Below are 23,717 nucleotides of genomic sequence, written 5' to 3'. Positions count from 1 at the left end.
GCCTCCAACTCTCCGACTTTCACATGCACATACCACTTTGCTGATACTGACCGAGACATGCGCTTTATAAGCAGGAAATAGAATTCTACAGGAAACAATACTACCGAAGACCATTCGAGGGTGTGAGCTAAATGCCACCGAAGAGTACGTACAATTATTATACTTATAGTTCAGTCAACTACCCTTGATGCACGGACAACCTTTGAAGAAAGTGAAAAGCATGTACCCTCACCCTCACCCACCCTCAACCCCTCACCCTCAACCCCTCACCCTCAACCCCTCACCCTCAACCCCTCACCCTCACTCACCCTCACTCACCCTCAACCCCTCACCCTCAACCCCTCACCCTCACCCTCACTCACCCTCACCCCCTCACCCTCACTCACCCTCAACCCCTCACCCTCACTCACCCTCAACCCCTCACCCTCACTCACCCTCAACCCCTCACCCTCAACCCCTCACCCTCACTCACCCTCAACCCCTCACTCACCCTCACCCTCAACCCCTCACCCTCACCCACCCTCACCCTCACTCACCCTCAACCCCTCACCCTCACTCACCCTCAACCCCTCACCCACCCTCAACCCCTCACCCTCAACCCCTCACCCACCCTCACTCACCCTCACCCTCAACCCCTCACCCTCACTCACCCTCACTCACCCTCAACCCCTCACCCTCACTCACCCTCAACCCCTCGCCTTCACTCACCCTCAACCCCTCACCCTCAACCCCTCACCCTCACTCACCCTCAACCCCTCACTCACCCTCACTCTCACTCACCCTCACTCTCACTCACCCTCACTCACCCTTAAACCCACCCTCACTCACCCTCACCCACCATCAACCCCTCACCCTCACCCTCAACCCCTCACCCCCTCTCACCCCCTCTCACCCTCACTCACCCTCACTCACCCTCACTCACCCTCACTCACCCTCACTCACCCTCAACCCCTCACCCTCACTCACCCTCACTCACCCCCCCTCACCCCCCCTCACCCCCTCTCACCCTCACTCACCCTCACTCACCCTCACCCTCAACCCCTCACCCTCACTCACCCTCAACCCCTCTCACCCTCAACCCCTCACCCTCACCCTCACTCACTCTCACTCACCCTCAACCCCTCACCCTCACTCACCCTCAACCCCTCACCCTCACTCACCCTCAACCCCTCACCCACCCTCACCCACCCTCACTCTCTCACCCTCAACCCCTCACCCTCACTCACCCTCAACCCCTCACCCTCACCCACCCTCAACCCCTCACCCTCACTCACCCTCACTCACCCTCAACCCCTCACCCTCAACCCCTCACCCTCACTCACCCTCAACCCCTCACCCTCAACCCCTCACCCTCACTCACCCTCAACCCCTCACTCACCCTCACTCTCACTCACCCTCACTCTCACTCACCCTCACTCACCCTTAAACCCACCCTCACTCACCCTCACCCACCATCAACCCCTCACCCTCACCCTCAACCCCTCACCCCCTCTCACCCCCTCTCACCCTCACTCACCCTCACTCACCCTCACTCACCCTCACTCACCCTCAACCCCTCACCCTCACTCACCCTCACTCACCCTCACTCACCCTCACTCACCCCCCCTCACCCCCTCTCACCCTCACTCACCCTCACTCACCCTCACCCTCAACCCCTCACCCTCACTCACCCTCAACCCCTCTCACCCTCAACCCCTCACCCTCACCCTCACTCACTCTCACTCACCCTCAACCCCTCACCCTCACTCACCCTCAACCCCTCACCCTCACTCACCCTCAACCCCTCACCCACCCTCACCCACCCTCACTCTCACTCACCCTCAACCCCTCACCCTCACTCACCCTCAACCCTTCACCCTCACTCACCCTCAACCCCTCACTCACCCTCAACCCCTCACTCACCCTCAACCCCTCACCCTCACTCACCCTCTCACCCTCACTCACCCTCACACCCTCAACCCCTCACCCTCAACCACTCACCCACCCTCACTCACCCTCACCCTCAACCCCTCTCACCCTCACCCACCCTCACCCTCACCCACCCTCACCCTCACTCACCCTCAACCTCACTCACCCTCAACCCCTCACCCTCAACCCCTCACTCACCCTCAACCCCTCACCCTCACTCACCCTCACCCTCAACCCCTCACCCTCACTCACCCTCACCCTCACCCTCACTCACCCTCAACCCCTCACCCTCACTCACCCTCAACCCCTCACCCTCACTCACCCTCACTCACCCTCAACCCCTCACCCTCACTCACCCTCACCCACCCTCAACCCCTCACTCACCCTCAACCCCTCACCCTCTCACCCTCACCCTCACTCACCCTCACTCACCCTCACTCACCCTCACTCACCCTCACCCTCACTCACCCTCACCCTCAACCCCTCACTCACCCTCACTCTCACTCACCCTCACTCACCCTCACCCTCACCCTCACTCACCCTCACTCACCCTCACCCTCACTCACCCTCAACCCCTCACCCTCACTCACCCTCAACCCCTCACCCTCAACCCCTCACTCACCCTCAACCCCTCACCCTCATCCCCTCACTCACCCTCACTCTCACTCACCCTCACTCACCGTCAACCCCTCACCCTCACTCACCCTCAACCCCTCACTCACCCTCACCCACCCTCACCCTCACCCACCCTCACCCTCAACCCCTCACCCTCACTCACCCTCACCCTCACTCACCCTCACCCTCACCCACCCTCACCCCCTCACCCTCACTCACCCTCAACCCCTCACCCTCAACCTCACTCACCCTCAACCCCTCACCCTCAACCCCTCACTCACCCTCACTCACCCTCTCCCTCAACCCCTCACCCTCACCCACCCTCACTCACCTTCACTCACCCTCAACCCCTCACTCACCCTCACCCACCCTCAACCCCTCACCCTCACTCACCCTCAACCCCTCACCCTCACTCACCCTCAACCCCTCACCCTCACTCACCCTCAACCCCTCACCCCCTCACTCACCCTCACTCACTCACCCTCAACCCCTCACCCTCACTCACCCTCAACCCCTCACCCTCAACCCCTCACCCTCTCTCACCCTCAACCCCTCACCCTCAACCCCTCACTCACCGTGTCCTTTACAATACCAATAGCTCAAACTTTCCTAATGCGAGACCTATTGCATTGCTGTGCTTCTCTCCCCTGCTGCACTCTCCTGCTCTCTAGAGATGTGGCCTAACGACCAGAGCTGCCATCTAAGTCACGTAAATACAAAACATGTTGCATTCCAAATGCTATAGGTGTCACATTCGCGAAAGTTATAACTATTGGCATTGTAAATGACAAAGCCATCAATTTAGCAATTTTAAAAACCAACAAATAAATAAAAAATGTCATTTACAAGACCAATAACTCCAACTTTTCTAATGCGAGACCTATTGCATTTCCAATGCTTGTTAAAGAAGAGAGGTTTGATAGATGTAGACTGTTTTTTTATTCGTTCGAATGTTTTGACACCCCTAGCATTTTATGAAACAGACCTTAATTGACTATTACAATGAGTTTATTAATCACGGATTATTTAAAGCAACCAGTTCTATGAAGATGATAATGACAAATCTAGCTGGATTAATTAATGGCACTTCAATCGTAAGTATTGTACATGAGTGTTTCATAGTTCATTATTTTTTTAACTGCAATAAACGTCCACTAATTGAGGTAACGAACGGACTTTATTAGTGCTGTTGTCATTGCACACACAGAAACTGAAGACAGCTTAAATACAAAAGCATGGACCAAAAATATTAAAGAATAACTAATAGAAACAAAAAAACTACTGACAGAATAAAGTACTGACCCTTCAGACATGGCACTGACATTCACTTCTTTTTGGGCAGATGCACACATGTGATCTGACAAAATGCCAGCTTCTTACACTGCAAGAGAGCCAATGAGTGAAGTAGGCTGATCCATGCCCCCAAGCTCGCCAAAAGCAAAATGCGAATTATTGCTGAACAGCCCAATAGATGAAGGGGAAAGCTCCAAAGTCCTTCTATATGCATATACATTTTGATTATATGAGGCTGTCAATAACCTAAATCTGCTCGTCAGCCAGACCTAAAAGTGAGCATGGTTCCACAGTCAAACTATGTGCAATGTACGTGGAATCCACTATTGCTAAAACATGTGAACCTCGCACCATTTTGGAATGGGATCCAGTATGTAGTTCCATACATACAGGATTTCTAGCAGTGAATTCTGTTATCCCGAGTGCCTTAATGAAATTTGCCTTATTTGCGATTGAGGATGATCTCTTTTAGAGCCCTGTACAATCACGGATTATTAACTTTAATACCAATAAAGATTTTGGCAGCTTAACCTTATACACTATGGTGTTTTCCAGTGCCATGGGCACACTCTGGCCTGGTTGGGGGTGAGTGTAATCCTATCCTTTGAATATCACCTTCTTTACTTAGTGCACAGAAAATATTTGACAACATTTTCTCCATCTCATCTCAGTTCTGCTGTAACACAGGACAACATTTAGTTTTGCAAATTATTCCATAAAAACAGAGCAGAACATCTGGCACACCAGCTAATTATACTACTGACAATTTTAGCAAAAATGATGCAATTCTTAATCTGTTGCCATCATCATTTAGAAAGCACGAACAACCTCAAAGGTAAGGTCAAACTATATAAGCATGCTGTCTTCTGAAAATGCATTAACTGAAAAAGAGTAAATGCTACCACATTTTAAGGTTGTCTGCGTGAAGGGATAGTTATGTGAGGTCACAGGAGGACATGCTTCTTGCCTGCTAAAAGCATCAAACATACTTAAATTAAATAGTTTTAAGTCTGAATATGAATTTCATTACAGCTCTGTCTTTATAGTATCTACCAGATTCCACTGCCCATTATAATGTATTAGTGCATTACAGTCCTTTACCAAGAGATACACTGGTTGTTAAAGGCCCTGAGCCAAAGTTATAGGCCCATGCCATAGGTCAGGGCCTATAAAGAGGGAGAGGGAGAGGGACTTTAACAACTGGTAGAGCCTGAGGCATAGGGCTATTAGAACATTCCACTATATGTTCGAAATGAAAAATGGAGAAACAGACACACATTGGTATGAAGGAGCAGAAGGCCTATAACAGCCAGTATTAGGCCTGAGGCAGTCCATTGTCTTCAATGGACCTTCCAACATTCCAATGTTCTAATATAGCCATATAGCCCACAGTCGAGGGCCATAACAGTTGTTAAAGGCCCTGAACCAGTATTATAGACCTGAGCCACAGCTCCTAGTATAATCCTTCTGCTCCAACATTCCTACTGGAATGTTGTGACAGATGGATTATACTAGCCATTAGTAGGCCTGGGCCACTCCACTGTCTTCAATGTAGCTCTCAACATTCCAGTGTTCTAATATAGACTTAGAGCCCCCCATAGCGGGCTCTACCAGCCATTAAAGGCCCGCACCAGCCTTTAGCAATGGAGCGTGCCTTTAATGGCCGTTAAAGCCCACTATGGAGGGCTCAAAGGCAATTAAAATATTCCACCCCTAGAGTGCAGAATGTTCTCATTTGTAAAACAAATGCCTCACAGAGCCAGAGGGGATTGAAATTCCCTCGGGCTCCATGAGGCCTTTTGTTCTCAGCAACACCTGTGAACAAACTTTTGAATGTTGGAGCTCCGGGCTTCTACTGGCCATTAGAAGTCTGGAGCACTCCATTGTTTTCAATGAAGCTCCCAACATCCCAATTTCAGATATAGCACACACCTCTCCCTGTACTGGTAGACAATGCACACTTTTTATAGTCAGTACTTGAAAAATTAGAATGAGGTTTCTTGTCTGCATGAGGTTTTGTTATCATTTGATAAAGTCAAAAAATCAATGTGCTCTACACGAGCCAGCAGAGAATCCACTTGCACTGAGCTATGCCATCACCTTCAATCCTTCATGGATTGGTTTCTAGATTTTATACCACCTCTGATGTGGCTCCGTGAGAGGCCATAAAAAACATTGCAGTATAACACCAATGTCTCTTGTGTATCTGATTCGATGGGCACTGCTTCTTATAAAGAGAAATGTAAATATGAAACCAAACTCCAATAAACTAACAAATGTAGAAATTAATCAGGGACTAATGGATTCAGACTTTAAACACGAACCAGCTCTCGTGTGGCTTTAGCTGCCAATAGTGCATTGATTATAGAGAAAAACTTGACTAGCCGCTCTTGTATGTGCCACCAATGCGAGACACCAATGGTGCATTACTTTCTAAAAGTCTTGACTAATTTATCCACTACTCTAAGCACCATCATGTTATCCACACTGGTGCAAGAGCCAAGAACGACTGCGAAAATCCGAGCAGGTAAATCATACATTTGCTGAAATGTCATAATTTTGTCAAAAAGAAGAGGAAAGAATTTGAAGAGCAGCTTGCATTCCATTTCAGTAGTCAGTGAGGGGTAGATCGCATAAGAGCACAGAAATATCATTGGGGCACATATTTTTTTTTGTTGTTTAGCCAAATTAAGCACTTGTTTCATCAGAGGTGGCTTGAAGCCAAAGGGAAAAACGCACTGTAGAGCTACGAAGAAACCAAAGCAAGAATATATTTCATCATGCCTGGGCAGAAGCCAAGGGACAAATAGGTTGCACCACAAAAGGACGTACGAAAAATAATAAGCACAACTGTTTATAAAAGAATGACAATATATGTGTGGAAATAAAGCAAAAGATCCATACTCTGAAAATTAGATTGCGAGAATTCAGATTCCACGATAACAAACTGAAGCTCAGAGAAGCTTAAGGTACTTTAAGAAAAGACAGATACATCGATAAATGTGATATATGTTTGTACAAGAAATGGTTCCACAGACGCACTACTCTGTGGTGCAGTTATAATGCTTAAAACACGAATTGCGTTTTCTCTTTCAGGATACTTCTATTTTATTATTAATATGAATTTCCACATCTTTCTATTTGATTTCGAGTCAGAATGATTCGAAATTGTAAATCATATATCCATCTCATGACTGGTTTTATCAGAACAATATTAATTGCCATATAATTAGATAAATCCCTAATTAATTTTGGACCAGGACTCCATCAGGGTGTATAACTGAATAGATCTTGTACCTGATGCTAGCATGAAAATACTTGTATTTTGTCAGCCGAACTGTGCAGCAGCAGATCGACAAGCTATTAGAAAGTTAGTAATCACAACATTTTACAATCCCAAACCGGAGGGGTGAGCAAGGTCCCGAGCCGGAGATAACTGTTGCATTCCTCGCACTCCAGAACACAGGGTGCTTCCATAAAGCACACTAAGAAATTATGCTGAATACATACTCCACATCACTCTCCTTCACACACATCCTGCATCCAGAAAAGCAAAATGGGAAGTCGTCTTCATTCTCCTATCACCACCAAAAACTAGAACAACCTTACCCAAACCCCAAGGGCCTCCTCCTCACTTCTTGAGTTCCTCAAGAAGCTGAAGACCTGGCTTTTCAAGTAGTCTGCCTTATGCACAACACGCCTAGTCTCATCAACTCATCGCTTGGATACCCTCATGGGTGACAAACAACACTCTACCACCTTACAAATATGAATTTAAGGGAACATTGGCTTAATCAAGGTGTCCTTTCAAGAAGCCTGTTCCAATTACTTGTGAATGGGTGACATACAAATATAAATAAAGCAAGAGAATAATATAATTCCAAAATAAGATTGAGTCTGCAAGGATGTTAGGAAAAGCACTACGGATACAAATATTGCTAATAATGCGGAGAGTTTTCGAACAAAGGATCCATGAAAAAAAAACAATTACAAAAACAGTTCTGTTTAATACCTACATTTTAATGGCATGCTAATATATCTTCAGATTAAAAATCTCTAAACAAAAATAAAAACTGCCAACAAAGCATCTCCCATTAGCTGAAGAAAAACAACCAGCATTTTTAACCCCTTGCCTGCGGAAGGCCCCTGGCCGTCCGACATCATGGTGGACGTGTGTGTCGGACGGCCGGGATCCGTCCGATCTGCACACGCGTGGGATTTTCCCGCACCGTTAAGACTAGTCATTAGTAAGACCACTTCAACAATCAAGAGTGGGCTGAAAAAAACGTACCTTTAGATATTTTTCAGAATCAAAATACACATTGGTTTATAGGAAGTTACACAAAACAAATTGTAAACAACAGAATATTGGGGTCTATTATGATGTCGGGTGGATCACCACCGCCCGTATGGCGCCTCCCACGTCCCCGCTCACCATATTATGATGGTGGGGGGACCGCGGCGGACGGAAAGACCATCGACTGGGCGGAAATGAGTCGAATATGGTGGTGGTGTCTCCTAGACACCGCCATCCATATTATGGTGGCAGCGGGAAGCAGCATTTCCGTGGCGGAAAAGGCATGCGGTTTCCTCAGTATGAGGGTGTGGGGGGGGGCACATGGGGGTTACCTATGCATTTGCATGGACAACGTGGCAGGCACCGCGCTGTGCCTGCCATGTTGTGCACGCAAATTCACACATGCCTTTTTTGTACTGCGGCGGGTGCTTTTGACCGCACCGCCCGCCGTAATGCAAAAAAATGTGGGATGCGCCCGCCAGTGAGGCGGGAGCATCCTAATTGCCCATATGGGACCGCCGCACCCTTAGCGGGTGGTCCCATTTCCCGGGGCGACCATAATAGACCCTATTGTGTTTACCAAGTTCAGGGGGAAAGGGGTCAAACAATTCAGCAATGGGGCCACTTAATTGGGAATTCATGAAAAATTGAGCAAGGACTGACGTTGACTATACGAGAAGCCAAGTGAGATGAAAGTTTGTCAAATTAGCAAGTATACCTTTCTACCGAACAGAGAAAGCAACTAACAGATAGATTGGAAAAAAAAATGAATTGACAACCTAACCTACAAGCAATAGAACAAAGGCAATCTTTAGAACTTAAAGATGAGAAATACATTCTGGAATAAGATCTGCAAATGGTTATATACTCACAGGATCCGCAGGCTTTTTAGTCCTTTAAACGCCTCTTCTGCAATGTGACTGATGGAATTGTGACTAAGACGGAGAATGCCCAGTCCACTCAAGTCATTCAAACTTCCCATATCCAATCTTGTTAAATTATTGTAAGATAGAACCCTGGAAAAAGAAAGACATTAAAGAATAAAAAGCTCTTTCTTGACTTTATCAAGAACTGAATGTAAATTTTAACACCTATCAATGACTTATTGCATTTATGTAATCTATAAAATATGTCCGAAACGCTACATTAAAATGTACTGCCCTGCTCAACTGAAGGACCACTAAACACTTAAAAGGTAAAGCCTTATGAATGCCAATACTGTAAATGCCTAGTCTGTTTCCAGTCTCGACTCTTACATTTTACCATGCCACGATGCCTTCACCATCATTACCTTATTTGTTTTGCCAAGATAGGTGCATTTGATACATACTACTTACATGCAAAACCTGTGGAAATGATATAGAAGTTGACAACGCTCAAACAGAGGAGGAACCCCCAAACACTTTAGGAGGCATTATCCTAATTCTGTGGGTCCAATTATTCTGATTCACCACGTCTTCTAATGAACCTTGTGTTTGATAATTCAGATTTGGTATAGGTAATGCAATAGTTGTCAACATATCTGCAGGAGAGGCTTGCAATTTGAACCTACACAAGATTCAACAAGTACCTTATTCTTCTCCAGCAAATAGCAGAAGGAAATGGAGAGCTAGCTGGAAAAAATCGTTTTGCTCCACTTAGCATAAATTGTGGCATGCATCTCCAAGAGGCTGTTTTTACAGCATGCATGGACACTCCTAGAGACAACAGCTTTGCAGATTTCTACAAAAGGAAATCTCATAGTGAGAAAGTCTCAGCCATGCATCTTTTTAGGATACTGTAATCCTCAACAGGGTGAAGCAATGTTTGATCCAAAAATAATAGATTCAAGAAAAATGTACATCTTGATTCTGTGATACTCTAAATCCTGGTCCTCCCTTATCCACAGCTAGCTGAGACTTATATGAAGGATTCAGGAAAATAAGATATACATAAGCTGCTTGCCAATACTCAATTGTTTTGAGAAGATGGATAAATAGTAAGAGTTTCACAATGAATTAGGAGCAGTGACCCTGGCTGCTGCCCTGCAAATCAATGTGGTCAATGCATGTCTGGCCACCAAAGTGGGCTTCATGGTTGTAGAATGAAGCATACAGACTCTGTAGAAACACAACTCTGCTTCAAAGATCTTAGAGATGGTGGAGATTATTCTTACGGCTGTAGTTGCTTTTGCCTGTTTCTTTCCTGAGGTAAGTCAAACTCAGGTGACCCAAACCTCAACAAGTGTTAGTACTTTGCATGTAATCTGCAATGCTGATTTGAGAAGTATTTCGAACAAAAGAAGGAACTGCTCTAAGGCAAGCCCTCCCATTCGTAAATGCTAATGGGGTAAGTAGATTAAAATGTAGTCTCCCTACGAGGCTAAGAGATCTAGAAGCATTCGTAAAGGTTTGGGTCCAGATAAAAGAGAATCTATAAACGAAAACCCAGAGGCCAAAATGGTGCTATTATGGCTATCTCAGGGTTGTAGAAGCTCATGATTTTAAAGGTAAGTTTAGGTTATCAATAGTGGGAGGGAAGTCCTAAATGAATGTCACCATCAATCTAACAGGGGAGCCTATCCCGCAGGACAGTTTCCCACTCTCAAGAGGGAGACAAATTTGGAATATTATGAGAGGTAATCTGTGATAAAGACACCAATGTGAGGAAAGGCATAAGCATGAAAAGCATCTTCCCTACACTGTTATTAACGCCCTTTAGTGGGATGCAGGATAATACCTCCATAGAGTATGTGATTCCATATTCTTCCAACACCCCCAGATTGGAGGCTACAGACAATAATGCAGTTCTGGAGGGACCAGAACAGACATGTAAAAGCTAGCCAATGAAATGGGAACAAGCCTCTCTTGCATTCAGTAAAACATTTGGAGAGGAGAAAAAATATATGCAACATTATGAATTTTCACTTGAGCTTCAGAGGATTGATATGGAGCATCTAGACTTGAGAATCGACAGACTGTAGATCTGATGTTTCAGCTAGTGAACCTTTCAGTCTTTGCACAGCAGTGCCTGAGAAACCATTCATCATAATTGTTCATACACAAAAAGGAGAATCTCTAAAATACATTTGTTTACTAATAACACCATTGACGTTTCTTCATTGCAAGGCTGGTGATAGTATCTGCCGTGATAAAATGGACTCTCTTATTTGACTAATAATATTTTCATCCATCTCATGGTCTTTGTACGTTACACCTTGGAGATATGTACTCTTTACAACAAGAACACAAGATGATTTACGTCTCCCCAAGTCCCAGCCCTGTTTGACAATTACCATCTGGGAGGTCCAGTGACAATCTGACTATGAAGACTTCCCCTTCCCCATTACCCAATTGCTTGATTGTTATTTATTACTGTATCCTTACTGTTGTCTACTTTACTGCTCTATTTTTATATATTGTTCTATAGGACTGTATGTTAATCCCTCATGACTTTTGTCATCGAACTTCTTGTAAACTTATTATCAAAACATGTAAATCACTCCGATACCCTTGGGGCTAGCCAGCGTTATATAAAACTCAACTAAACAAACAAATAAATAAAATACAAGTAAACAAAAGTGTAAGAAAACATTCCAAGAAGGCTCTATAAACAGAGTATTTTGCTGTAAGCTTACTAGTATTGAAAAGCTGTCTGAAACAGTGATAATCACTGGAGGGATTAGACAAAATCAAAAGGGAGAGGAAAACCCAGGCACATAAGGTGAAAGTTATGCAACAGAGGTCCTAACTTAACTTTTAGGAGTGCCAACGTTGTGACAAATACAGAATGGTGGTATCTTCTACAGATTTACATGTCTTGCATAATTACCGTTCATCAGAATAGGAATGGCTGGGGTAGGACCTTGAGCAATAAAGGTGAGGGGAAATGCTAGAAGGCAAAAGCACTAGCTCACAAGTTCCTGTGTGGGCCAGTGTCCTTAAACTGATTGATACCAAAGGTGGGCATTTTAGCCTTTACAGAAGCATTCAGTTTCCATATGGAAAATTATGGTTGATTGCGATATTTGCAGCTTGCTTGGATGAATTTATGACTTCTGCTGGTCACTACTGGTTTTCCAAATGTTCTTGGATTGGTCTCTAACTGGCAGGGAAGACAACATCTAGCTAAGTTTCATATTATTATTCTGCTCATCACTGAGGAGGAACAGGGCCACTTTTGTGATTGCTGGTATTCCAACTTAGTAGGGAGGTGGCCTGCATTTCAGACTATATTGTGCACGCCAAAATTAATTTGCATATCTTGATCCACTCCTGTAATGGGACGGATAAGATGAAATGATAGCATGAAATTATTCTTAGAGGCTAAAGAGCATTTTTAGTCATCACATTTTTTCCACTCTGAGAGTGGTGTCACAGAAGCAAAAACGAACAATACAGGTGTTTCTGGATTTAAAACATATACATTGTGTTCATTGCCAAATACACACAAGATGGGGGCACAATAGGCATGACAGGTCGTTCAAGTATCTGCATTCAAGATAGCAAGTATCAGTATCTTTCACAATGTGGTCTTAGGAGACATGTTGATAACTAACTACTGAAGAGTTTTAGCAAGCAATGGTGTGAAATTCCTGGGCTGTTTCCAAACCCAAATTCCATCCATAACCACCATAGCCTTGCCTCTGGGTTTGGCCGCGTCACACAATTTTGTTTAAGGTGTGGGTGTTAAAAAACTGAGGACCACAGTCCAAGCAAAATCTAGGTCAGACCAAGGTTATATTCTAAAGCATCATGACTTTTGTTTACTTCACCTATTAATCATTTGTCTTGTGAAAAGAACACGCAAATGAAAATTCAGGCAAGATTAATGAGCTGCAAGACAGCATATGACAACATTCTTTCATTCTCGTAGACAGTGCAGAGTTAGCTCTGAAGAACTGGCAAGCAGCCAAATTTACGTCCCCACCTGCGATTTATAAAGTTGGCTTGCAAGAAAAAGAAATCCAGAGAAGGAAAGTAATCTTAAACCTACCGCTAAAAAAATTACTTTGATACTGTACAGAAAAGGCTTCTGCCACAACTGGCAAAGGCATGCTCCTCTGACATTTGCTGCTGCCACGTCAATATGGACTAGTGTATACTTTGGGATATCTGTCACCATGTGTTGGAACCAAAGCAATTGAAGAGGTTCCTGCCACACTCTGTAACACTACTTCTTTTATAAACGAATTACTCTTTACAAGTACTATCAGGTAGAATTGATGCATGTACAAAACAAAGTGTGCACCAAAAACATTCTCCTTCACATTTACTCTTGCTGAAGGAATTTATTTTAATTTGTGAACGCTAACCATCTGTTTGTGAATCAAAATCCGACCGTCGCACTTTGGCATACAGAAGCAATAGATCTATCATACAATCAAGGTCCGTTCAAGAAAGGAAGGAAGGTAGCCGATAGTAAATGTCTTTAAAACATGCATTTAATCTAATGTGCACTTTTATAGAAAGAGAGCATTTCTGGGAGCCATGTTCTAGAAGGTAGAATCAGACATAATCTGAAGTTATGCAGGGTAAGATACATTTAGTACAAATTGGATAAATGCGGGCCCTCACAAAATAGCTTACACCAGTTCTCCTTCCTGGGTTCTTCATTAAAGACAGAAACATAGAACATGCTTTAAAAAATCTTAGAAAAAAGCAAAACATGTTTCATGGGACACTGGTACTGAAGGGGACTACTTTCTCAGTGGTGATGACATTTTGGCTTCGGCAGAATAGTGTCATGGAACAGTGTCATTCGCAGAGAATTGTACCAATGGGCTAACCCACTGCTCCATGCTGTATTCTGGGAGAGGAAGCACAATATAAATGACAGGACAGCAAACCAATGGATAGAGGGGGCTGGCTGAAAGCCCCTCTAAGTACATGGTATATATTTCTTGGAAAATGTAAAGGTCTTGATCGCACCAGACATAAAAATTAATTTTTTTGAAGCATAAGTAAAATTACTAAAAAAAAATCCATTTGAAAAATACAAAGGAGATTAAAAGCACAAGGAGCACTGCTCCAGGCAAATGCCATACTTTCCCATTTAAAGAGAAATACTGAACGGCATTTTTTATAAACAATCTGGGAGGAAAACTGCATAGTTGTTTTAAGGATTCCCACCGGCTGCAAATGCTGTGCACTTACAGTTTGTTCCTCAGTTTACTTTCTTGGCTCTATCAGGGAGAAGTTCACATTTATGATGGCTCTATCAGGGAGCAGTTAAGGTTTATGAATTAAATTAAGATACCGAAGATCGAAAACTGGTCCTACAGGTGAGGACCATCAGCTTTGCAATCGCAGGATCGGAAAAAATCCTAATAACTCAATAGGGTATCAAACCCATCCATTCCCATAGCAGACGAAAGGGCTAAAAGGAACAGAAACAGGAAAGACCGTATCAAGTTGCATCAACACCTGCCATCGGCTGTTTTAGGGCCAGGCAAACCTTTTTACATCGCCTTAGTGATCATTTGTGCTTTGCTGTTGGTTTTGCATTTGGTCTGCTGGGGGTTTTGCATTTGGTCAACAATCAAAATGGCTTTCCAGGAAATCGGTGAGCTTTCCCAATCCTCCTCCATTTACATTTTTTGGGAGGCTGTAGGATGGTTGGGAGTAATGACAGCTATACAGTGTACTGTTTGCAGGTAACTCATCAGCTATCCCGGGCTCTACCACTTTTATTCTTAGGGTGTGAAGGAGAACGGGTCAGTTTCCCCAGTGCTCTGTTTGCAACTAACAAGACCACAGTGCAGCCGTCCTTCTCCTTGTGTCGTCTAAGGCAGCAAGATACAGGGCAGTTAACAGATGCCATCACATCCTGTTCACAATCGCGAACAGAGTACTGGGACAGCTGTTATATTTGCCAGGCCTGCTTCACTCTCCCGTAAATGAACGAGATTGAGAATAGCTGCCAGCTACCCCTTTGCCATGCTCACGCTTGACAATGTGACACTGGTTACCTGCACTGAGACTGAAAACAACCCAACTAGATGCCCCTGACCCTTCGGCCCAACAGAGGGGTGGGGGCTCGTGGGCCAAGTGGACCTGTGGGGTGGGAAAACAGACACTCTACTGCATGTGGAAAAAAGGTGGTTACTAATACTATGAAGGGTGAGTTGCAGCAGCAATTACACTTCCAGCACATAAGCAAAGCTGGAGATATTCAAGTTGAGGAGGGTAACCTAAATGGAAATATGCTACTTTGGCCCAGGCGCATGAGTGGGGTGCTAATGCTGTAGAGACGGAGCAGGGGTCGGGAGGTGGAGGCAGGGGCAGTTTGGGAAATGACACAGGATAGTTTTTAATTTTCTGAGAGATATCTGGTAAGGAAATTTGATTCAATCATATTTACAGCATTGCTCTCGCACACAAAAAACATAGAATTTGCCAACAGTAAGCAGTAAAATTCAAAGCCCAACAACAGTATAATAAATGGACAGATGCAGGATCTTGAGTGTGTTTCAAGATAGCTTGTTTTTAATCGGTCCACAATCAGCCACAATCAGCCGACACGTGTTTCGTCGTGTGTTTATAGGGCACAACGACTCTTCAGGGCTTGTGACCAGCCTGTTTGTAAACAGGTCTAGAAGCGTAAATGCTCAATGTGAACGTCAATCAGAAAATGCTGTGAGTTGGTGAGTCATAAGGAGGGTATGTTGATTGGACAATACAGAAGGCAAGTGTGTATGCCTCTGTGCCACGCGTATTCGTCGAGTAGTTGGTTGTGCAAATAATGCTTAATACGAGTATGTATTAAGCCGAAACCGGGAGGGGATCCATGAGAGTAAATTCGGTTTGTGTAAAGTATTTAACGCTCCAACTCGGCGTGTCAATTCCCATCTGCGGTATCCCTCCTCTGTAGTTTCCCGGTCGCCGTCTGCCGAAGAACGGACTTCGTATTAAGCATTATTTGCACAACCAACTACTCGACGAATACGCGTGGCACAGAGGCATACACACTTGCCTTCTGTATTGTCCAATCAACATACCCTCCTTATGACTCACCAACTCACAGCATTTTCTGATTGACGTTCACATTGAGCATTTACGCTTCTAGACCTGTTTACAAACAGGCTGGTCACAAGCCCTGAAGAGTCGTTGTGCACTATAAACACACGACGAAACACGTGTCGGATGATTGTGGCCGATTGTGGACCGATTAAAAACAAGCTATCTTGAAACACACACTCAAGAACCTGCATCTGTCCATTTATTATACTGTTGTTGGGCTTTGAATTTTACTGCTTACTGTTGGCAAATTCTATGTTTTTTGTGTGCGAGAGCAATGCTGTAATTTTAGTCTTGTGAAATTCTTAGAATTTTCATAACTGAGTGGTTTAGGGCTTTTCCGCTCGCTCTTTACGCACCATACCACCAAGTAGCCACCCACACACCTGTACGTACACACTAGGTAGAGCGCCTGACCTTTACTGAGTTTTGCCTAAAAACCCTCACTGCTGCATCATTGATTCAATCATACCAAGAGTTGCAATCCCAATTTACCCCTGCTACCACCCAGTTCCATTTGTAATTAAACCATGTGTTGTCATATCACCAATCAGAGACTGAGTCACTGTCAGAGTTCAGTCTCCTGGAAGCTAAACTTCCAATGGGAGAATTGGGTAAGAAGGCGGCATCTCAAATTTACAAATCCCTCGTCATAAACATGCTGCACAGATTCACAACAGAAATGGTAAACATAGGTGAGACACCTTGATGAAGAGGATTGGAGGGGTGCACAAATGTCGCCTCGCACCCATGCCCTTTCATCCAGGTTAAAACTTATCCAGCTTAATTACCTACACATTAAGTATCTCACCCCTCGTAGACTGTGGCAGGCGAACAGACGAGCCTCACCAACCTGCTTCCGCTGCGCTGAGACTTAAGCGGATAAAGGCTGAACTCTCTCATGTGCTACATCGACCAGTGCAACTGACCCCAAGAATCACCCTGCTAGGTATCCTAGTGGACTTGGGAGGACCGCTGGGAGACTGAACTCTCTTGGGTCTTGCAACCCTAATGACTAAAAGAGACATAGCTTGCAACTGGACCTCAGACTGTTGTCCGGATCTCTCAGCTTGGAGAGTAACTATGGATTGGTTTGCGAAAATGGAAGAGCCGATCTATTGTTCTTGTGTATTCTCACGTAAACACACAAACATATGGGGCAGATGGTGGGAGTACATTGGGTTGGCTGATCCATCCCTGTAGGCCTCAATGTTTCGCTGATCTTCAGTTAATATACTGGTACATATCCACAAATGTTGCAATTGTGGAACAACGTGTGTACTTGGTCATGATATGGATTTATTATTTTACATACTGAAAAAATAATAACATTTGGTTATAAAAAAAATTGTTGAACTTCAAGCGGTTGTTCAACTTCAATAGTTCTTGGTAAAACATGCCACAAGACTTAGGGCCTACAGAGTTAAGAGATTACCTTTCATCTCTACACAGTAAGAGTGACACTAATCACCAAGGGAAAACATTGGCCTAGCTGCAAGTAACACTGATCAACACGGGAAACCATGGACCTAGCTGCAAGTGACACTGATTAACAAGGGAAAAACATGGGCCTAGCTGCAATTGACTGATAAACAAAGGAAAAACATGGGCATAGCTGCAAGTGACTGATAAACAAGGGAAAAACATGGGCCTAGCTGCAAGTGTATTAGGGACTAGTAGAGGTCAAATGGGGAGTTCTGAAAAAAAAATATAAACCTGGAACGCAGCCTAAGACGATAAGGGTCACTAACACCATTTCCATTTTTTAAATTTAAAATGCTTTCACAAAGCACAAAACTAGACAAGTGGGACGATGAGCACACTTCACAAACTAACAGAAATAGAGAAACCTAAGGAAGAATTAAGACAAATGTTCCAAGCCACATTACAACCCGGTAAGGTTTAAATGATGAGCCAGGGCACAAGACGAAAATATTAACATTTTTAAAGGTGGGTGTAAAGTGTGTCTGCTACATTACGATAAAAAAATAATTTCCACCCGCAAAATAACTTGCCTTTATTCACCACACTGTATAGTCCCACTTTGCCTATTTTGGAAACAATCGCTGGAAGAATAAACACTTTAGTCCCAAGATGAATTCCTACACAAGTTCAACAGCCTTTACAGCACATTGTATTCAGATGTGATGTTAATTATGTTTTTTTTTTTTTTTACTTTTGGTTGTAATTACGCCTTTTAGGACAACTTTACGACAAAGTAAGACTCGAGCTCAAAGCTTGTTTGCATGCTACACTTAACTATTGTCAAGTTCTGGCGCCAATTTCTCAAGTAGGTGGTTGTTAATCGAGTGAAAAACTCACAGTTCCAGCAGCTTCTGGCAAAAGCTCCACCCATCCGGTTTGATTTGGGAGATGGAGTTGTTATTGAGGTGAAGCTGTTGAAGAGAAGAGAGGCCGTAGAGATATCCGCCATGCACCTCAGTCAGACTGTTGTCTTCCAGGTGGCTAAGGAGACAAAAAATGCAAAATTTACATACCAGCATTTCAATGGAGTAAAACCTGGTTTGCTGTCAGCCTGGATTGGAGCAAAATGGTACATTTCTCAGCCCAGAACAAACCCTCAGTCTTACAATGGAACTGGAGATGGATGTTCTGCCTTGTCCTGTGGAACTGAAAGTCCTCGGACAATCTGTTTCAGGGTTCCCAAGGTATGTCTAAGAGCACCTCTTCAGAAATCCTATGGTGCTTCTTGACTGTCCCGTCAGGTGATATCTTTTTTCTAGTTTGATCTATAGTCCAGTGTTGGAAATCGAGAAAATGCACCCCAGAAGCTGCGACTGAAAGGGGGCGGAGTTTTGTGGAGCAAAGAAGTCTTGAGGGTCAGTGTCGCTAGGAAACGGGTCAATAGCGGGCAACCTGTGGTCTGCCACGTATTATGGACTGCTTCTTGCAGATGGCCCCAAATCAACTGGCAATACAGAAACATTCAATAGAAAAGTTGTTCTGCTTTGCTCTACTTGTCACAGGCTGCATTTAAAGAAAGACTTTGATAAAGGCACCTGCTACAGAAGTCTCAGTAGGATTCAGGGTGCAATCATTGTAAAAGACATCAGCTAATGTGTCAGCACAGGCTTGAATTATCACTGCACAGTTGCTACAGGTCACTGTGTATAACTTCTAGGACACAGATTTAGATTTTATAAAAGTTAGGTCGCTGGGTTAATCATTTTGTTGTTGAGCTCATTATGTAATCTGCAAATCACAAATTGCAAACCTTGTAAAATAGCTTGGTGATCTATGCAGTGGCTGCAATCAGCTGCACCTAATCTGCAAGGCATGAACTTGAATCCTCGCAGGGTTCAACTCAATCTACCCATTAGTCTGAAGTTGATTAAATAGGTTGCTTTTGATAGTAACACAGACTTAAGTGTAAAAAGAATTATTTGCACTGCGTGCTATATGATGAGTTATAATGAAGACATACCCAACATTATTGCAGAGCAAATAAACGGAGAAAAAAAACGTTCGAGTGAATTGAAACTTACGTTGAATAGTAGGCAGGGGTCTAACAGATCACCGCATACTCAAACTTATTTTTTATATATCTATATTTATTTATTTTTACTTCAGAACAGTTTCGTTTAGGAAAATGGGCTGCACTTAAAAGAAAATACGTTTGCTTTATTTAAAGCAATGATAGACATGGTGATTTGCTGACCCAAGAAAGACAACATCCCTGTAGTGGCCTCCAATCGAATGTCACAATTTGCAATTTACCTCATTCACATTTATGGCTTAGGTTTAAAAAACTAACCTATTGGTTCATTATAGGTTCTTAAAATTCTTTACTGGTCACAAAAACACTGGTTCCAGAACTGCCACCAGTAAATATAACATTTGTCCAATTCTGAACACTCTGCTCACTGCTAGGTATGAATCAAGTCAGAAACAACAATATACAGTATTGTATCCATGCAAGAATCTTTTACACCTCAAAACACGGGCCCCAATGTGCGGGATTAGGATCTAGGGACACCAATGGGCCGGTGTTTAAAATAATGCTTCCCTGTTAGAAGCTGGAGTGAGATCGCACAGATTGCGTTTGGGACCTGGTATAGAAAAGGGCAGCGTACTCCGGTGAATTATTTTTAAGACTATTAAACTACGAAGTGACTTTGAATGGCCCTTTTTTAACATACAGCACTGGAGTATTCTATTCTTATATATGGGGCCAACACATTATGCTTCTTACAACCCTCTTAAATCTTTAGTCTCTTGCTGCCTCTTCTAAAAGGGACCCTCTGTTGCAGATATGTGGAATAAAAGTGTATCAAACTGACTAGTACTTGTAATTATATACTGCTTACTACCCGCTTTTGCGGTAAGTAGCACGCTACTCCTGAACCCAAGATTAAAATTAAAGTTAAAAAGTTAGTATATCAGTATTAGGTGCTTATTTCCCTTGTGGATTAATTGTGGTAAGTTTTTTAAGTTTGTGCTCGAGTTCTTGAACATTTTGTAGTGTTTGAGTAGGGACAGAAAGATGGGAGAGGCTAAGAAAAGTGAAGTTGTAAATTGATATTGTGAGAAATAGACATGTGCGCCGGTTAGTTGGGTGAATTGTCTGAAAAGTAAGGGAAAGTTTGACACGAATGCTTGGGAGTTTACAGAAGTCAAAAAGGTTTGAGAGGAGTACAAGAGAGGGCATGGGACAAAGGTTGAAGGAATAGATTTCTTTTATTTGACAAATAACACAATGCACAAAGTGTGTGTAACCACCACATCTGGTGTAGCCTGGACAGTCAGTAATAATCAATGTCAATACTGCAATGGCCTACAACGTGTGGTAACAAACAGATGTACGTAGGTAATATATTATTACAATAGAGTAGTAATGGCATTTTCTTTCTACAGGTGAGAAGTGATGTTGCAACTAGATCATAATAAGTAAACTAGATAACTACTTTTATACAAGTATTGCAGGTGTTGGTGTATTGTAAAAGATTCTTGTCCTGCACACATTTTGCACATTACAACAGCCGTCACTATTCCGGAGGAGTCAATCACACCGTAAAGAAAATGAGAAGCATGGAAGGTTTAAATCAAATTTGGGTGGAAGCCGAGTGCTTCCAGGGTTCAACAGAAATGCAAACTTGAGTATCTTTTAGATTTCCTTACAAAAGGAGCACCAAAGCAGCTCAGAAAAAATATAGACTTCTACTGGTCATTAACAAGTAAGCTTCAAACCACACTTCTGCTGTTTCTAAGCATTGTAAATATCCAGTGCTACTATTATCCAACTTAATGGCACTAAGTGTATCCATCTCACAAGGATGGAAGGCTGACTCTGCCTTACCGGATTCGAAGTTGTGATATTCTAATCAGTGCATCTCTCAAGCAGGGAGCCTTTAACACGCTGACCCATCCCATAGCTTTGCAATGTGCTCTACCCAAGTGCTTTAAAAATTCACAATATTGAGAAAAAGCATTTCACGCAGAATCAGTATTTTGAGAGCAATGGCTTCAATACAATACCCACAATAATGTTACAAGCCTACACATCAAACCCCCTCACCAAACGTAATGCCTGTTTTCAAAGCCTGTAGGAGGAAATGTCCCTGGAATATTAAATGAAAAATGCTGATCCTCATCTGATGGCATTCCCTTCTAGAGCAAATAATATACACATTTATGTAATTCCAGCATATAAACAAAAAGATTTTGCTTCAACTTACAGGACTTGCATCCTTGAAAGACCCCAAAAGGCACCATCGGTTAACCTGCTGATGTTGTTGCGTTGCAATTTCAGAACTTCCAAGCTGTCTAGGCCATGAAACGTCAATCCATCAATTAGCTGGATGCGGTTTCGGTTCAGCTCCCTGCAAGTAAAGGGATCTGAATTAGTAAAGCGGATGGCCAACTTCACCAGTTGCCACCAAGGATGAACAAGTGCAGTCACAAACTGATCGAAACCCAGATGTTTTAAACTATTTGTTTACCTACAATAAGACCTGAAATTCATAAAAACCACAAAAAAGTTGTGAAAAGTCCTTCAAGAGTGTCGAGAAAAAAAAAGTCTTTTCATTATAGAGCTTAGTAATGAAGTCTCTCCTCATGAGCAGACAAATTACCATTTTCCCCTCTGCCAACAGCATTTCACACCACAACTGGTTTAGTATAGAACAATACATATGTCTTGTGGAGCCAGCCTTTGAGGAAGCTTTATGTGACGTGTCACTCTCGTTAAACACTGAAGAGAAAGTGAAGCATGCATGTTCTGAGGTGGCTTTTTATGTGCCTTTCTACAATAAATAAGTATTCACCAAACACCACCTCTCTGCAGTTCTCCAACAAGGGTTTGGATCACCTTACTCCTGGAGACTGTTAAAGTTACATTTATTAGCAATGAAAAGTTGTAGTTTATTTATGAGTTCTGTCTGAGCATTTAAATGCGTTTCTATGACGCCCTTTACATGCCCCCACATGCAACTAATGGTAATAAAACCGCATTTACGAGAAAACACAAACCCCAATGTATTAACATGTTAAAATACAGAGAGGGGTGTAGGACTGTAAAGATAGATTTCATTGAGAACACCAAAGACCCCTCAAGTCCCCAAAACGCAAGATATTTTAAAAACTTAGTGTTTAATACTAGAGAGAGCAAGTGAGCCTGGAGCTTAAAGATTCAAGGAATTTAAAGGGTGCAGGAATTTGGGGGCGCTTGACTGAACACAGGAACAGTAACACTTTCAAAAACAATAATCAGAGTAGGACATTTAAAACGGTTCTATAATTTCAGAAATTTGGATTGGAAATGCTAATCTTCTAGTTAACGAAATTGAATAGAAGCCAGTTATGTTAGCCTAGTTGATCATACATCATCTCTAGACAAATCTATAAATAACATTTTGACGTGGAGGTAGCTTTATTCTATGTTCATGTCCGTAGAACACCATTCCTAACCAGAACTTTACCAAGCATGAAGTAAGATGTGCATTTCTACTCACAGTTGGGTTAACCTTGGTAACTTGAATGCCTTGACAGGAAGGTGAGTGATTCGATTTTTACTGAGACGAAGGCTCCGGAGCGACCGAGACAAGTTAGAAAAAGCACCAACCTCCAAGGTAACGATTTTGTTGCTCGCCAAGAAGCTAGAAAAGAACATTTCAGATAACACGTTGGTAAGGTCAAAGGCACAGTTGAACATCTAACTACCATGTCCCAATAAAGCTTTAACTATAAAAGTGTATCTATCCTGGATGTAGAGGAGAGCAGGAATTGGTTTCAACCCCAAACAAAATCTGCGGATATCACAAATGTGTTTTAGCAGAAAGCGAACAAGTCGCTCCAGCAGCTTTTTACCAGGTTATGTTATAGCCTACATCATCTCATTTTGATTGATTCTTGGACCAAAGGAAGGATCTTCATTGGGGGTATGCTGCACTTTGGGAGACGTGAGGGTGGAAGGCGAAAACAAGGGGAGCTAAATGGATGAAGAGATAATGCAGTATTTTTATGATGTCTTGAGGAAACTTTGTTAAAAATGTATTTATCAGTATTCAAACAACCAACGCTACAGCAAAATCCTAAGGCTGTGGGGGGAAAACGGAAAAGAGATGGGGGGAGGGTGGGGGACAAGGCAC

The 23,717-nt window shown here is 43.3% G+C and overlaps 1 protein-coding gene across 2 annotated transcripts in view; it reads right to left on the bottom strand.

Moving 5' to 3' along the window:
* LRIG1 (leucine rich repeats and immunoglobulin like domains 1) overlaps positions 1 to 23,717 on the bottom strand; it is a 228,965-nt gene that overhangs the window by 83,594 nt on the left and 121,654 nt on the right. For both annotated transcript variants that reach the window (XM_078661486.1, XM_078661487.1), the window contains exons 5-8: positions 23,082 to 23,225; positions 21,807 to 21,950; positions 18,433 to 18,576; positions 8,986 to 9,129 (exon numbers count right to left, since the gene is read on the bottom strand). In XM_078661486.1, the coding sequence (XP_078517612.1) occupies positions 8,986 to 9,129; positions 18,433 to 18,576; positions 21,807 to 21,950; positions 23,082 to 23,225 (576 nt within the window). The remainder of the gene's footprint in view (positions 1 to 8,985; positions 9,130 to 18,432; positions 18,577 to 21,806; positions 21,951 to 23,081; positions 23,226 to 23,717) is intronic.

This window comes from Lissotriton helveticus, chromosome 9 (assembly GCF_964261635.1).
Source record: "Lissotriton helveticus chromosome 9, aLisHel1.1, whole genome shotgun sequence".
Classification (NCBI taxonomy): Eukaryota; Metazoa; Chordata; class Amphibia; order Caudata; family Salamandridae; genus Lissotriton; species Lissotriton helveticus.
The sequence above is the reverse complement of the archived record's forward strand: the minus strand, read 5'-3'. Positions and strand labels throughout refer to the sequence as shown.